Source organism: Erithacus rubecula (assembly GCF_903797595.1).
Source record: "Erithacus rubecula genome assembly, chromosome: 5".
Taxonomy (NCBI): Eukaryota; Metazoa; Chordata; class Aves; order Passeriformes; family Muscicapidae; genus Erithacus; species Erithacus rubecula.
The window spans coordinates 30,121,515-30,139,280 of NC_136687.1; the positions used below are offsets into that span (position 1 = coordinate 30,121,515).

Sequence of the window (17,766 nt, forward strand, 5' to 3'; positions counted from 1 at the left end):
AGAGTTATTGGAGGCTGCAACAGAAAGCTTTTATTGCTGTATGCAGCTTCTGAAGTATTTTTGTAGTAGACCCCTACCCTATTAAAATAACTTCTGGCTGCTGAACAGCAGCACAGCTGCCCCCTTGTTACATGTCCTGAAGTGTTCAGTGGATCTTTTCATGACTATTATAAATGTGCCTGCTTAGACTTAACAGTATGAGTAGAGTCTTACTGAAAATCTAGTTACCTGTTAGCTGGCCTTGTACTAGTTTTAGAAGAAGTCTTTTTGGACAAGGGGTGTGCAACTTGCCAATTTCATGAATGCTGTCAGAATAATTACCTGTGTTTAAGGCTGGCTGAATCAATAGAGTATTTTGGGAAGCTGATCCCTAATTAACAGTTTGTAAGACTGAGATTTGGCAACTTTAATGTAGTCTCTATTAGATATTTTATGGAATAATCAGCTGAATCATGTTTTAACTTGTCATCATGTGGGGGTGAGGTAACTGGCTAGTCCTGCAAAAACACTGGGAAGTGTAACAGTTTGGGGGAGGGGAAAGGAAACACCCCTGTTACTGCAAGTCTTGTTGAATTGAAGTTCTGGTAAGTTTTAAAGATGCACGCTGTTTTGTTCCTGCTATTGGGACTGACTAAAGGTACTGAGAATTTTTTTCACTCTTTGATGGGAAAATCAGAAATGTTCTAGTTCCACTGGTCTCTTAATGTGTCTGGAGGCTCCTATTTGAGGAGTTGCTTGCTATTCTATATTTTGGTGTAGCTAGTTGGTTACAAACTACACCCAAGAGTTACTGTCAGGAAAAAAAATTGCATTACTTTCTTACCTTGATGGTACTTTGGATGAAAATAGTCTGGCTGTAAAGCATAACTCACATAACACATCATAAGGCAGCAATATTAATTATGTTTGAGTGCTATACTTGTTAGCAGGTAAATCCTTCTTACTGCAGCTTGCAGGGATGTAATTCCATTTCATTATGGAATTCTTCATATTAGATTCCTATAAAAAAGAATGGTTAGTTTTGAGAAATGCTGAGAAATTTTCTGGGGCTGACTCTCCAGATATCTTTTACTTTAATTGCATGTGTTGCATGTCTGACCATCAAATGAGATGCATATAATGTAGGGGTGAGAATATTGTGTGTATATAAATTTAATGTGTGGTCAGAACTTCAGTGAGTCTTTCACTGAATCATGCACAGTAATATGGAATACTGAAAGCTTTGCCTACCTCAATAACATAATACCAATAAAATATTGTACTCTTGCTCAAAGTCTTTCTGTTAGTAGGTAAACTAAGGAGACAATTAATGGTAACTGCTTTTTTCAAAAGTACTTAATATTACTTTTAGGGTTAGGGTTGAATTTTATTGGATTGGAGTCTTTCCTATAGCTCCTTACTATTTGGGGATTTTTTTTTTCCTCCTTTCACAGATAAAAATTAAGTAGGTCTTCAAAGTGAAGAAACAATGCAAACTGCTACTTACTATTTGGAAACACTTGTCTACATGAGCTGTGTCCTATTAGCTTCCTTGTTAGATTTTTAAGTATGAATCTTTCTTGGAGGTCTGGTACAATAAGTAAAACATAGTGACTTTCATCTCTTCTCTATGTGCAGTGGGTCATCATTGAACAGGCATGCTATGCATTCTCCATGGTGGTGGTGCCACTCTATGATACACTGGGAGCTGAAGCTATTACTTACATTGTGAACAAAGGTAGGACACTTTCAGTAGCTCAGCAACTGAATGTAGGATGACAGAGCTGAGTGAGGGCAGAACTGTAGCCTTCTTCAGAAAAGCCTTCCATTGTGATATACTGAAGTATGTGTGAATCTAGTCTAAACTGAACTTGTCATGTTGATAATATAGTTCTTTTTCATCAGCTGACTTGTCATTGGTTTTCTGTGACAAACCTGACAAGGCCAAACTTCTGCTAACCAGTGTGGAAAAGGGAGAAACTCCAATACTCAACACTATTGTTATCATGGATTCTTTTGGTGTGGATCTTGTGGAACGTGGCAAAAAGTGTGGTGTGGAAGTCTTCAGCATGAGAGAAATAGAGGTAAGGATGCTTAACCTGCTTTTACTGCTTTCATCCCATTTACTTGTCATGGATTAGTTTCAAAAAACTTAACTATCTCTTGAAGCTTACACAAAAATATGAAAAACAATAGGAGGAAAACAATTTGCTAATGGTATTTCACAATGCTCAAAGTGTAAAAGTGGATATGCCAAGATGACAGAATAAAAGCTTATTAACAGTCCAAGACTGAATACTAGATCTGACTATTAAGGCTTGCCCATGTGAAGCATAATATGATAATTGTACTCTGTGACCAGTATTTCAGAAATGCTTATTTCGAGAGGAGCCTGTGCAGGTTTTGCTCTTGTGAAAAATGGTGCTTTTCCCTGTACACTGAATTTACAAGACGTTTTCTGTGGGAGAGGGAAAACATCAGTCAGCTTCTTAATGGGATAAGGTTATGGTGATACAGGGGAATGAGTTTCCAGGTTTTATAAGGAGAAATCATTTTAATTAACCACTTGATGTCAAGTCTTGGTTTTGTGTGTAGTTTTTGTCTGCATAGATCTCTTAAGCAAGTTTATTTCATAACTTCACTTATTTGGAGAACTGCCTCCCAGGATCAAATTGCATGAAGCACATCTTCATTGTGAGATTATGAAACTGAGTTTAGCCTGGTTTGAGCTGTAGTTCTGATGAAGGTTTGGCTCACTAGACTGAGTATCTCCAAGTAAATGTGCTTGTCTTGTTCAGGTGTCAGTAACTGGTGTGAAATGCCTCATTTCACTGAACTTGTTTTCATAGCAGTTAAGACAGCTATGTTAATAGGGCCACCTTCTGGTAAAGATGCAAAAATGTCAGCATACCTTCTTCCAAAAGAAGATTGACTGACAAACTGGCCTCAGTATGAGTGCCAGGTTAAAATGGGGCTAAAAACATGAAACAGGGCTAGAGTTAAGTGACTTACCTTCACTGGCCAAAAGGAACTTTAAACTTAAACTTAGAAAAAGAGTGGCCCAACTGTAAAATGAGTTTCTTTCCAGAACTGAACTGCAGTTTTTGACAGAGGAAGATTCTTTCCACTGGATACTCTAGCTATGGAAAAACAAATCTGAGTGTAAATGTTGTCTTTGCATAAGATGTTTGTATGCCTAAGTAGTGATGTTCAGTAGTACTATATAGCTCTTATTTCTTTAACACAAACATCAAGTGTTGAGTAGGTTTTCCAAGAGCTTTTTGTTTAAATCCGTGAAGAGAACTAAGAGGCAAACTTAAATAATTCTAATACTCCTTCAGTGAACAGGGAAGTTTTGTCACTTGCTTTTTTTAAGGGGGTAGAGACTTATGGTGTCTCTTGAAAGGTAATTATGAGCCACTTAGGAGCTTAGATTAGACTTGAATGACTATTTCTAGCTTTGAGTAGTTGTTTTCTGGATTTCTGGCTTGAGCTTGTTGTTCACCTGTGCATGTCACCAGTTATGTGAACTGTTCCTCTGTGCATCCCCTAGGAGCCATCAGCTTAGTTTCTGATTCCCAATATTTATATGTGTCATGTGGTTACTTGTAGCTGAGTAACTGAATAAATGGCTCTTTAACAGGAAGAGATAGAGGAGTTTTGTTCTAAGAGATCAAAACAAGTGTCTGGAGATCTTATATGTATATTCAGTAAATCCCAGTTTTTACTCAAAGCAGGTTGTAGGGTGGCACTGGAAATGGAGGTGCTGTTTTGAGCAGACAGCTGTGTTACCATTGTGGTAAATCTTTGCATAATGCACCCTTTCAAAAAGGCAAGCCTGCAGGTATGGGAATGTTAACTGTGTTTCCAGATGTTCCCTTTGTCTTAAATCTCCTTGGGTAAATCCAAGAAGTACATGATACTAAAGAAGTTTAGGGCTCAAAGGGGTTGCATATGCTATTATTGTGTACATGGGATGTAAAGGCGGTGGTGAAGTTGATGTCTGTCTTCAAAGGGTGCTTCAAAGATATGTTTGACAGAAGGTCCTCTTTAACTTGCATAAGCCCTTTAGCTAGTATTGTTTCTAGTTTGAAATAGGCATGACAGTCTTGGTTTGAAACTTTAAAGCTCATAGATACTGAACATTGGCTTGCGAATATTTTCTTACTATATCCTTGGTGGTAAAAGGATTGTTTTGGTATCCTTTCCCTTCTGCCTAAAGAACCCTAACATTAGTGGTCAGGTCTGAGTAACTAAGGAGGAAAAGGGTTCTGGATGAGTTTCTCCAGTGTAAAAGGAGTTCAAACCAGCAGTGAAACTGTCTTCCTTGGAGGTGCTTGCTGAGGTGAATTTTCCTTCATTTATTCAACAATTGTTGGTGGCACATCTTCTGCATAAGGTATAGGATGGATTGATTGTTGTCTTATCATAACCTTGAGCTTCCCTAGGGAGTGACTTCTAGTTTGTTAGCTGGAGAAAATTTATCTAAAACTCACAGGGCTTATCACTTTTGTGTTTGTAGAACACTGTAGTTATTCTATGTATTTTGGAAATGTGTTTTAAGGCTTTTGTTACTCTTGCATTACCTGGATAATCACAGAATGGTTTGGGTTGGAAGGAAAGTTAAAGATCTGGTTCCCATCACCTTCCAGCCATGGGCAGGGATTGCAGCACTGAGTTGCTAAACAAGTTAAAATGCCTTAACAGAGTCTAAATAATGAAGTGTTACGGTGTTTAGTAATGTTTGATAAATTTAAAGCAAGAAAGCTACATGCTTATGTCTGCATTTTTTCTCTTTTCTCCTTTCTGTAGGAGCTAGGAAGAGCACACAGGCAAAAACCTATGGTAAGTGTCAAATTGGTTCAAGTGACATTTTGAAGCTGGTTAGCATTTTTTAGATGAAACTAGCAAATCTCCCTATGTCCCATAGCTCAGAAATAACACTAGTATTGTCCACAAAAATATTGCAATCTTAACCATACTAATACTTTCTTAACTCTCATAGCCTCCAAAGCCAGAAGATCTAGCAGTCATCTGTTTCACCAGTGGAACAACAGGTACACTTCATTACATTATGTAGATTTTATTATTCTGTTTGTGCAGAATTAATTCAGAAGCTCTCCTTTTTTTATTTCCCCCCAAGATTTCCCCTGGGTATGCTGCACCTTTTTTGGCAAGTAGTAGCTGGGATAGTGTTACAGTAAAATTCCCTTGGATCTTAATTTTTTTTTTCCATTTATTAATGCAGTGTTGCAGTGGTGGCGGTGGAGATGTTATGTTTTTGGGCTTGGAAATAAATAATGAATTTGTGTTTGCATAATAATAAAGACACTGCATCAGACTTTAGACTACTAGTTCTTTCATATTTTTTTGTATTTTATCAGCAAAATTGTTCCATAGGCTTAAGTAACCTTGCTGTAAGACCAAAACAGACTGTCTAGATGTCACTCACTTGACATTTGTGAAGTTCATACCCACTGGCATGGAGCATAAAGAAAGAATACAGCAGCAAGCTACATCTTTTAAAACGGATGTGAGAACAGAAATTAATCTGAATTTGGTAGCTGCATCTTTACAGAAGAGTTGAGTTTTGAATGAGAAACATATCCAAAAATATGGCAATTTCTCAAGGCTCTGGGCTCCTTAAAAAGTTATAACAACTTCATAAAAAATTGATTACTTAACTGTTGCCAGCTGTTCTTGACAGGGTTTTCTTTAATTGATACACAAAAAAATGTATTAATATCAAAGAATGCTATCACATTATTTTTGCCACTGCTACTTTAAGGGTCTAAATTTCACTGTTGAATCTTGATGTCCTTCTTCCTTAGGAAACCCTAAAGGAGCTATGATCACTCATCAAAACATAGTCAGCAATGCTTCAGCTTTTGTGAAAACTACAGAGGTAACTGAAAAGATAAACATTGTGGACTTGTTGAAGGGAAATAACCAAATGAGTAAACCAAACATTGAAATCTCTAGCTTTGGTCTTATGCTTTATAAGATCCAAGTGAAAATGTAACTTGACAGCATACTGTGCCCACTAGTCAGAAGTCAGTGTTTACTGATTATTCAGTCAGGGTCAAGAACCTGAACAGATTTCCAATCTGTTCTGATGTAAGCAAAGTGATATAATAATCCTGGTGTGAATGTACATTATTCTGCCATGGTCTTAAAGTGTTTCTCATTAGTGTTAGGAGTACTGTTTTTAAATTAAGCAATTGGTCTCACAGTTAGTTCATGTAAGGTACTTTTGTTATTAACCTTAGGGTAGGTTGGGTAAACAAACTTTCTAATCCAAGATAAGTGTATTTTTTTTTTTTTCAAACCAATAGTATTTTAACCTCTACTATCCCCCTACCCTCCCAAGATATGTAATGGAACTGTGTGATTTCTATCAGAATTTATTTCTCTTCAGAATGATATGAATGATAAATTGTAATAATCTGGTCACTGTACTCAACTCTAAAAGATTTTCTGCTGTGTGTCTTTACTCATGCTAGAAAGTTCATTGCTGTAATTCTTTTCATGAAAGATAGACAATGCAGCTTAATTGCAAACAAAACTAAACTAGGGACTGTTTAGAGTTTAGATGCTAGATTTTACTGTTGTGTTTAACTTAGACAAAATAGAGACTCAATGAGAATTAAACTTTTGCTAACACTTGCAGAAATCATTTATGCCTTCCACTGATGATGTTCTGATATCATTCCTGCCCCTTGCTCATATGTTTGAGAGAGTTGTTGAGGTAAGCATCTGTTTTACTAAATTATTGAGAAGCTTACTTTTACAGAATGAGTCTGGGTGAAATATGCTCTTTCTTCTTGACTCTTGTAAATGTGTGTGAAAGCTTGAAACAAGGTTCCAGGAAAGCAGTGTCACACAAACAGTACGTAGTGAGCACTAGACAGTTGGTTTTTATGCCAAAATAGAAACATTAACCTTAGAGCTAGGGTTAATAAGAAACTGGTTTACTAGAGCATGAGGCGATCCCTTAGCACATGTACACAGCCTGGAAATTCTCTCCAGTATAATTACTGCATTATTAAAAATCCATGCCATTCTTTAGTTTGCAAACTTCAAAAATTTATAAGGAGGCATTCTGTTTGCTTACACAAAACTAATTTTAAGTTAAACTTACCATCGCTTCCAAGAAATTTTGATAAAGAAGGGATTTTGTTTCAGTGGAATTTTTTTCCTGTAAATTGAAGTGGCTTTTAAAACCATTTCAGTGACAAACTTTGAAGTTCTCTTGGATCACTTGTCTTACCATATAGCAACATCTGAGGCTTAATTTTTGAGAATGAAAGGGCTGGCAGTCTCCAAGACCTCTGGGCCTATTTTGGGTGCTATTAATTTTTGAATAGATGCAATTCCCTTGTGCCCCTATAGTATGATAAGAAGTTCAGGTATTAATAACTGCACTTACTGAGTTGAATCAACACCTCTTCCTCAGGTGCCATTGCAAATACATATATTGAAGGTTTATAGAGGGAACATCCATGCAAGCATTAAAAGGCATACCAAGCCAGAAATTGTATTACTTCCATTAGTGATCTTTAGTTTTTTACTGGAAGTCTATGTGTATATATATGCAGAAATGTACATATTCGTAGGAGTGTGTTTGTACATACATGTTACCAAGATTTGGAATAGCACACAGCTGAGTTCTACATGTGCCTCTGGGCATTCAGCACTTTTTCTTCCTGGTCATTTTGATATCAATTATGCCTCAGTGTCTGTCTTGCACCAGAACATACAAGCTCTGTAGCTAACAGCTCTGCTCTTGAATACACAGTTAGAAGCAGGACAGGAACTTGCATTTTAAATGAAAAGATTGTTTGGATTGCAGTATTCCTCTGCTGGTTGAGGCCTGTACAAAATAGGTGGTATAGCTGCATAAGGAAATAAACCAAGACTTTATTGGTAGAAAGGAGGAAAGATTCCTTGCTGTTTGGGGTAGTCTCACTGACTCTGTGAGAACCAGTCTTTACAGTTCTGTTTTAAAGTTGATGTTTCCTTGGTTTTGACTTCCATGTGGAAGTTAGAGGGTCAATGAACTTAACAAGTATGTTCCCACCTGGTAAAGACAGTTGCTGCTCAGTCCTTATGGACTGATAATATATTTGCTGCTTTTAGCAGATGGTAGCAAAATACAGGTGGAGGGGGAAAGCAACACTTTAGCATGTCTCATGCAGCAAATAAGAGGATGGATAGTAGGGAATGAAGGAGTAGGTGTTACAGAGGAAGCAGAAGAAATAAAAGGAGGTAGGTATAAACACAAGGAGTGGAGATGTGTTAACAAGTAAAGAAAAGAGGAAAATAAAGAGAGGAGTGTAAGGTAGGTGGTGAAGCTTCTTGACTTCTACCTTCTAGACAGGAAATGCAGAACACAACAGGATTAAGTCTGCCTACCTTTGTGTAGGTCTGAAGTGATGCAGAAATAAGCTCTGGCTCTTCTACAATCTTCTTTAGAACATCTTGATCACCTCAGAACAAGTCCTCTGCTCGCATCAGTCCTGTGAAATGGCAAAGAAAACCATAGTGCAAGGAGTGGAAATGAAGTACCATAAGGCAGAAATCCTCACTGGCCTTGTAAATAGCATATGCTGACTATAAATACAGAAATTCCTGGTATAAAGCAGGGGACAAACAAGGCTAAAATTTTAAAAATAAGCTTGCTAAATATTTCAAATGGAGAAGTTTATTTTCAGTCTTTTGCTACCTCTTGATAAGGCATTGCCTTATTTGTCCCAACTGCCCTTTTTGAATAGAGGCTTTTGTGCTAAGCTTGACAGTCTGGTTTGTGTACACCAGATGTGTCTTGCTATTTGGTCTTTCTAGTGCCATCTTAGAGTATGAGAATGCTACAAAACTAGTCCAGAAGTTGAGAGGATTTAAGGTCAATCTATGCTGCAGAGGACTGTCATACATAGAGCTGGAACTCATTGTACCTCCTATGTTTTCAGAGTGTGTACTTTTTTCTAACAGTGTGTGGTTCTGTGCCATGGAGCCCGGATAGGATTCTTTCAAGGGGATATCAGACTACTCATGGATGACCTAAAAACACTGCAGCCAACTGTATTTCCTGTAGTACCAAGACTGTTGAACAGAATGTTTGACAAGGTAAGTCTATAAGCACAATGCAGGTTAAGAGTCGCTGTAAAGTTTTCCTGTCAGAGTAGGAGTAACTGCTGTGCCCTAGGATATTAAATTGGCATGCTAACAAATGTGTGTATCTTTAAAAGAGAGCTGAAAGTGCAGAAAATAGTACTGACTGCATTAGAACACTTTCAGGCAGCAAATACTAGTGTTGAAAAGTCTGACTAGGGGACTTGATTGTCTCTGTCTTGATTAATGACTTAGTGTTTTGCTCTGAGCAAGTTGTTTAAGTCAAGTCTACAACATGAAAATGAGGCTTGGCATCTGCATGCCATGCTTTTAGCATCTGACTCATGGAGTGGAATTTGCAAAGCAAGGTCAGGTGTTTGCCTATGTTTGTATGGACACATACAAATTTCCTACATGGCAGCCAGTGTGTCCTAGCTGGGAGAACTGTAAACCAGCCAGCTGGGAGTTCTGGGGAGAAGGTGTGTCTGTAGCCCCACTCTCCTGTGTGTGCTTCTTGCCTGCTCAGGGTCATGTGAGATAGGAATTTGAAAGTAGATTCTTTCTTCAAGTTCAGATTTTAATTGGCCTTTTGCAGATGGGTGACTGACTTTTTTTAGCATACAGCCAGAGAAGCTACAAGATATAATCAATCCTATGACTGCTAAAGAAATGGCAGAACTGTGCTATGCTGTCTCAGCCAGGACATTTCTCTGATCATGAGGCTAGAGGAACACCAAGTAACACAAGGTTCTGTTTGGCTCAGGAACAAATAGTGCAACTGGAATCCATTTGGAGGGGAGTAAATCCTGAGACCAGCTTTTAAGTACTTAACATGTAGCTCCTTATTCTGCTCGCATGTTCTCTACTGGAATTTGAGAAGCCAAGTCAAAGCTTGGAACTTTGTTCTCTTGATTTCCTCTTGCTTGTTTAGTCTGGTGCCCTGAGGCTTCTACCATTTCAACCTCACCTACCCTAGCAGTAACCTAGCATGTGAAATCAGCAGGTTGGGGAATTGGAGTGGCAGGGGGGCATAATGCTGCAGTCTGCATGCTTTCAGTTGTGATGCTGAGTCTTCTGTACAAATGAATATACTCATGTGTGGGTTGCTGTTGAATCTGCTTTCTGGCTTCCTGAGAACAACTAGAAGAAGCCTTTGAAAAATGATCTGAAGTGCAAATTTCTGTATGCAAGACAGATCTTCACCTGGTGTTTCTGAAGTGACCTGCATCTCCTCACAACACTGTTACATTATGTATTATGATAGGGTTCTTTTCAGAAGGTGCTGAGGATTATGCTCAGTCTGAATTTTCATGGTAGTAGAATAGAGAAGTAAACCATCCATTTTCATTCATACATTTTAATAAAGAAATTATGCATTGAAACAACATCACACAGTTTGATGAATAGCAAGAACTAGTTAAGTGCTGATTTCAACTGAGGTCAAAATAAAAATGCACAAATATTTCTTACAAGAATTAAAATGCCTGTCAATAAAGATTGCTTTAATTTATTTGGTTTTCACTGTTAAGAGTCTTCATGCATATGTAAGAAAAAGGGAATTGTATTTTCTGAGGATTCTAACCATACTTCATCTTACTTAATACTTTCTTAATAGATTTTTGGGCAGGCAGATACTTCATTAAAGAGGTGGCTGCTGGAGTTTGCTTCCAAGAGGAAAGAAGCAGAACTCAGAAGTGGTATAGTTAGAAATAACAGTTTCTGGGACAAAGTCATCTTCCGTAAAATACAGGTATGCTTGAAAGCTTCTAAGTTAAACTTTGCAATTGTTGAATTGCATATGAATAGTTATAATCTGGTATGGCTTTTTCACTGAGACTACCTGGCTACTCAGAGCAAAAATCAGAGCTGTCTTTTTATTCTCAACCTCATTTTTTCAATTCCCTTAGTTCTCATAGTATCAGCTAACTGTATTAAGGAAGTCATTCTGAAACAGTCTGGTGCTTCTCTTACCACTTTGAAAGCAAACATTGTCCTTCTGAAGGAAGAATGCTAAGTATGACACAGTGCCACCTGTAGCCCCCACTGTCTTCTCCCTGTTGGCCACTAGTAAGTCGTGCCTGCTATTGTATCTGACACTCATTTGCTATGGCCTTAGCCTTGGCTGTACAACATGCCCACGTGGCTGCTTTTTATAGCATTCAGGATGTATGAGAAACTGATACAAGGCAGTTAAAGCCATTGCTGTAAGGCCATGGCTTAAGCTCTCTTTTGCAGAGTCTGCATTGCAGTGACACCATGTACAGATACTGTATGTTTGAGATTCCATATCTTCCAGCCATTAATGAGACTAAAAACACTGCAAGAAACACAGCTTGCCATAGCAGACTAAACTTTTACACTGTAATAATATTTGTGGCTGGCACTGTAGGTGGACTGGCTAAGGGTGTCATAGAAGATGACTCTAGGAGAGCTGGAAATTTCTAAAATGCTTTTGGTGTCCACAGTATCTTGTGTCTGTTGTAGGCAAGTTTGGGAGGAAGAGTAAAGCTGATGGTTACAGGAGCAGCACCTGTGTCTGCAAGTGTACTGACCTTCCTGAGAACAGCTCTTGGCTGTCAGGTGAGTTGCTTGGCCTTAGTCCTGAACTCTAAATATTTTAACACCTGGCTCCAGCCTCGTTAGAGCTTTTCTAGAGCTCTGATTATCCTGGTAACTCTTTCCAGTATTCTTGGAGACTATACAAGTGCATGCTCTTTTCTGAGTTTCTCTCAGTCCCCTGAAATTTCCATATTCATCTCAAAATCCTAACTGAAGTAACCAGCTGACCTGTCTTGGACAAAAATTTTTTCATGGGCTGTAGTAAGCAATAAATTACCTACTTTAAATTTCTGGATTTTGCCTTGCTTACAGAAGTACTTGTAACTACTGTAGAAAAATCTAATAAACAATGTGGTAATACTGTAGTGTTGCTGTTTTGAAGATGATGCTGGGGTGAATCAAATTGCACACATTGCATTTATCTTCAGAGCCTCATCAAAGTATATACTTTGAGGTAAAATTTGAACAGCATTGGCATAGAATAGAACAAATGTGTTAAAATTAAATTTCAAGGATAGAAGACAAAAATAGGTTAAAATATCAGGTTTCCATAATTTCTTGAAGTTTTGCAGTGTTGTGGTGGTGTAACAATGCATTTTGCATAGAAAAGGGAAGCCTGTGTTGTGTATAGCAGTCACAGAGCTGTGATGGAGCATAGGGATTCCATTTCTGGCTGTCTCAGACAAAGCTATTTTTAAATTGTGTGGATGAAGTCACTGCTAGTGCTGTGGTTCTTCATTTCTTTCTTGCTTCCTCTGCTGTTTTCTGTTTTAATCTAAACAGGTGTCACATGCTATGTGAAACTTTTGAGTAAATATTGGAACTGAAGGTGGAATATTAGCACTTAAAATTGTTTGTGATAAGACTAATACTTCAGGGTTCTTTTAGAGGGTGCCAAAGGTTTTGGTACACTTAAATTTAAATAATGAGAAAAAAAGGAAAAAAATTAATTGCATTTTAATGAAGAAACTTTGTGTTGAAAAGTAATGGTCTTAGATAATTTGATTTCACCTTCTAGTTCTATGAAGGTTATGGACAGACTGAATGCACAGCTGGATGTTCCCTGTCATTGCCTGGTGACTGGACAGCAGGTATGATGTTCAGCTGTCTACCTGTCTCCTAAATTTTAGGATTGCTGACATTTTTTTAGACATTTTTGACTTTATTTAATCTTCAGTAACATTTACCATAAAGGATAAGACTGGTTTTCTTCAAGTGAAATAAAAGTTTTTAAGGGATCCCTTGACATTTCTATCCCTAAATAGCTATGAATGTTCAGTAATTCAAACTTCTAATAGGATTTGTTCTTGTAAGTTGAAGTAGCTTTAGGAGAAGGGAAGTTATAGTACTAACCCTTGTAGTTTCTATCAAACACAAATCTTCTGTGCATAAAGGCAGTGCTGGAAATACAAATGGCATTTTTTGGTGTTGGAATTAAGAGTTTGCACTTCCCCCAGCTGTAACATCTCTAGCTCCCTAACTGAAATATTAGTAATGGAAATTATAGTGGGACTTCTGCTACTTCAATATGTCTGTAGAGTGAGGATCCTCATTATAAGAAAAAGTAAGCCTGAGTACGTGGTTCATCTTGTAACATCCTTAAGGATATCTGAGAATTTAAAGTTTCAGTCCTGGCAAATTTAAGCTACCAGAAATCAGTTTTCTATCTTTCTTTAGTGTGTTAGCAGCTTATTTTTTTCAGAATCTGGCTAAAAAACATCAGGCTATTGAAGTGTTACTCTATTTAATAGGTCATGTTGGAGCACCAATGCCATGCAATATCATCAAACTTGTTGATGTACAAGAAATGAATTACTTGGCTGCCAAAGGAGAGGGTGAGGTAAGTAATTTCAAGAAGTCAATATGAACCTCTTGGGAAATCTTGGAAATTTTTTTTTTTTGTTCCTGAAATAACTGAGTTTAGTAAAAGTGCTAAACATGGCCTTCTACTTAAAATCTAAGATGCCTGCATGCAATACCAGTTAATGTTTCACAGAACAAATCAGAAATAATATATGGGAGGGGAGAAGGAAGAGCTTACATAGTAATCTGTTATCCCACAGGTTAACAGATGGTTATATCACCATACATAAGGTCATATAACCAAGGCAACATCTTCCAGCTGTGGAATAGCTGGGAAAAGTGGGCTTCCCTCCCACTCCACTTCCAAGGGCAAGAGAACAGCTGGTGCATATAGCCAGTTACCCAGCTTGTGATGTGTGAGCTGAGGTAATTTAAAGTGGCTGGAGACTTCTAAGAGAAATGGAGATCAAGTGCCATGAAGGTTGCTGGTGATTTGTGATACCTGCCTGCACGTTTTTCTGAACTGTTTTTATGCAGTCTGCACAAATTGAACACGTATGTTTTACAAATTGCATTTTGAGGATTCAGCTTTTACGTGTGATGCTGTATGTTGTTTTTTAAAATATTCTTTAAAGTAATGTATAGATTTAACTTTGTATATACTTTGAACGGATGTTCATGTAGTAATTTATTTTCCCCAGGCCTCAGAAGCAGATTAACTATAGAGTATCATGAGTAGAAGTTCCTGTACAAACACAAACTTTATTTTGCTTTTTTAATGGGGGTTAAGAACCATTGGAGAAAGTGTTTGTTGAAAGGAGTGATTGCTAACTTTCCTTCATTGTAACACCTATTAACAAATGGCTTTTTTCAGGTGTGTATTAAAGGGGTGAATGTATTTCGTGGCTATTTGAAAGACCCAGAGAAAACGGCAGAGGCTCTGGACAAAGATGGCTGGCTTCACACAGGAGATATTGGGAAATGGCTACCAGTAAGTAAACTTGCATAGCTGGAATGATACTTTTATAGTTATTAGCAAAAATTTAATAAATATATTAGAAAACATTTGGTATTGAGCAGAATTAGTCATGTAAAAGACAGGAATTTGTGGATAATCCCTGTTTTAACTGAATCTGTATGCCTAAGCCTAGAAAAGTATTGACAGTGCCAGTCCTGAGGTTTTCTCCAGTTTAGATTAGATGGATTCATTACCTATTTTCTTCTAACATTTAGTTTGACAGTTCTCTGGCTCTAGCACAGTTTTACTGTGCCAGTGAGCCATGCCTAAGGTGTGTAGATTGATTTTTTTCACTTGAAGTGCATCCTCTGAGTGAAAGTTATTTCTGTCAACAGAATGGTACATTGAAGATCATTGACCGGAAAAAACACATATTTAAACTAGCCCAGGGAGAGTACATAGCTCCAGAGAAAATAGAGAATGTATATCTGAGATGTGAAGCTGTTGCACAGGCGTTTGTCCATGGAGAGAGCTTGCAGGTAAGCATTTTTCAGGTAATTAAAAAAATTATTGTGAAAGGAGACTGCACAAGTCTTCTTTCTTCCTTCACCCCACCCCAAACTTTGGGACTATAATTTAAATTTTATCATAAGCTTTTATCATTATGCATTTTGGATTCTGATTGGATTCCAGCAGTTACATAGCATGTTTCTGGATTTAGTTTCACACCAGGTAGTGGAGCTGAACTAATTTGCATATTAATGACTGTATATAAATTGATAACAGTGTGCAGTGGGAAAAACCCAAAAAACCAAAAACCAAAACAGAAACACATGCACACCAAGAAGGAACCTGGATATCTTGGGGATTTTCAAGTGTAGAGAAATGTGGGTCTTAATTCTTTCAGTTCAACTTCTGAACTGAATTTCCTATGTTCAGGTAGCAGCAAGCTGCTGACTTTACAGCAGGATTAGAAATACTCCTCAAAGAAATGTGTAGGAACTAAAGTGTTTGCTTATGAATTTTTGTCAAGCTGTTTTTCCTTTTTTTAGGCCTTCTTAGTAGGTGTCGTGGTACCTGATCCTGATACTCTGCACAACTGGGCCAAGAAAAAGGGATTTGAAGGCTCCTATCAAGAGCTATGCAGAAACAAGGTAAGGCATATCTAACTGAACAGTTAGCTGTTCTGCATCCACTTTTTCGATGCTTATGGAAGCATGAAACTATACAATGTATCTCTTTATCCACAGGATGTAAAAAAATGCATTCTGGAGGACATGGTGAGAATTGGGAAAGAGTCTGGTTTGAAGTCATTTGAACAGGTATGATGCTTATGAGAACCAACTCTTTAAACTTCTCAACACAAATATGATCTGATTCTCCAGAAACTGCTTTTAATTTGTGTCTGGAAAACTTCTTAAGTGATGGGCTTTGTTATGATGTGTGAGCAAGTTTTTAGTGGTCTTATCTATTTCAAGGAATACAGCTTGACTAGTAACTTTATATTTTTCAGGTGAAAGACATTGTCCTGCACACTGAAATGTTTTCTATTGAAAACGGGCTGTTGACACCAACACTGAAGGCGAAGAGACCAGAACTGCGAAAATACTTCCAGTCACAGATAGATGAACTGTATGCTAATGCCAAAATGTAACTGTGAATGGAATGGGGAAAGTGGCACACATCTGTCTACTGTTGGCCTTCATATCTGTATTTTGACTACAGCAAAAATAGGGAAGGAAACTGTGCAATCATTAACTTGTACAAAAATGGGTACTTGCCATAGGAACATTGAAGAAATGGAACACTGCCTTACTGTCAAGTTGTGTTGCATACTGTTTTTATGGTGACCTACAATTTCCAAAAAGAGCCTTAACTATAAATGATAACTATATGTAAGTTATTTAATATTTCCTTGGTCAAAAATGGGACTCACCTTCACCAAGGAGCTATGGTTTTATTGCCAGCATGTTTGCTGTCTGCAGTGTGTTTTGCAGTTGTCAATTCCACAAAGGATTTGGCAGCTTTGGAAATGCCTCTAAGTATCTTGCATCCTCAGAAAAATTACTTAAGCTGTTCAAAAATACCCCACCACCCAACCACCAAAAACCCCAAACTCTTACCATTTGCATAGCTGGTATCACATCTTTTGTTAGTCCCAGTATTAACTGGGGCAAGGCATCTGAGCTGTATCTCCCTTCTACATCTGCAGCCAGTTATGGGATGTACTTCTATAAGGTAGAAGTCAGCACTCCACACAAAGAAGACTGAATAGAAGTTCCTCAAGGTCTGCATATGGTGGTTCTGCACTGTGTGGATGCAGTTTGTTCAGTAAGTGTAGCCTCTGCTACATTGGTGTGATTGTGGAGTGGTGCCAGCCCTGCAAATGAGCAGATCCCAACTCTGTTGACAACACTAGAGACTAAAAACCAAATCAGGAGGCTGGGCTATGCTAACAGTCAGGGTAAACATTTCACCTGTACCAGACACTCATTTCCCCATCATGAACTTGTATTTAAAATGCATTTTATAAAAATGTGCCAGGCCCTCTGTAAGTGGAAGAACTTTTGACATAACCTCCGTTTTCTGTGCTTTATGTATGAGCCACTGAGTACTCTTCACTGAACAGCAAAATAGGTCAGGTAGAATGTTTTTGCCTGATGCTTTGCAGCAATTGGAATTATTTATACATGCCAACAGAACTGTGTGTTGGCCCAGGATAGGTATTTGTTCAGGGATAAAAACCTAATTCCCAGATAAATTGCAAAATAATAACTAGTTACCTTTTGTCTGAAAAATCAGCAGAAATAAGCCTTATTACAGCTATCCTTAACAGAGTTGGTTTTGCATTAACATTCATTGCTGTTTTTTGAAAACATGGATATATGTAAAATACAAGCACAACAAGGTTTGCACTAAGATTTGTGTGTGATTGTAATGCACTACTCTGTAGCATAATTTCATGTGTATGCAATTCAGGTACACAAATCCAAGTCAACTGTTAGAGCAGTAGTTTGTTACATTGAAATTCAAATGTTTGCTTAGTGTTGGCTATTTCTATGTTTTATAAAACCAAAACAATTTTCAAAACCAATGAAGGAAACCAAAATAAATATTTCTGCATTTCAATGCTGTGATGTGTTTGTTTATCAAGGAAAAATGCTGCTGACTAACAAGCCCAGGGTTATTCTAACTGACAAGCTGTAAAACTCTACTGCTACAGCCATACTAAATACAGTATAAAGGTTGGTTGTTTACACTTTTACATTTGGAAAGGGACTTTTTATGTTTAAGGTGTGGGCCAGTTTTTGTAAGAAAAGTATGCTGTTGTATGTAACTTGGTCTTTCAGTACATT

General features: G+C 37.7%; 1 protein-coding gene across 3 annotated transcripts in view; it reads left to right on the top strand.

Annotated features, from left to right (window-relative positions):
* ACSL1 (acyl-CoA synthetase long chain family member 1) overlaps positions 1-17,539 on the top strand; it is a 36,523-nt gene extending 18,984 nt beyond the window's left edge. For all 3 annotated transcript variants that reach the window (XM_079305636.1, XM_079305637.1, XM_079305638.1), the window contains exons 6-21: positions 1,618-1,717; positions 1,885-2,063; positions 4,792-4,824; positions 4,985-5,036; positions 5,811-5,884; positions 6,650-6,727; positions 8,971-9,105; positions 10,706-10,840; positions 11,575-11,670; positions 12,668-12,740; positions 13,401-13,489; positions 14,327-14,443; positions 14,806-14,949; positions 15,463-15,564; positions 15,661-15,732; positions 15,924-17,539. In XM_079305636.1, coding sequence (XP_079161762.1) covers positions 1,618-1,717; positions 1,885-2,063; positions 4,792-4,824; positions 4,985-5,036; positions 5,811-5,884; positions 6,650-6,727; positions 8,971-9,105; positions 10,706-10,840; positions 11,575-11,670; positions 12,668-12,740; positions 13,401-13,489; positions 14,327-14,443; positions 14,806-14,949; positions 15,463-15,564; positions 15,661-15,732; positions 15,924-16,064 — 1,620 coding nt within the window. In that variant the 3' untranslated portion in view covers positions 16,065-17,539. The remainder of the gene's footprint in view (positions 1-1,617; positions 1,718-1,884; positions 2,064-4,791; positions 4,825-4,984; positions 5,037-5,810; positions 5,885-6,649; positions 6,728-8,970; positions 9,106-10,705; positions 10,841-11,574; positions 11,671-12,667; positions 12,741-13,400; positions 13,490-14,326; positions 14,444-14,805; positions 14,950-15,462; positions 15,565-15,660; positions 15,733-15,923) is intronic.
* Positions 17,540-17,766: the final 227 nt, after the last annotated feature.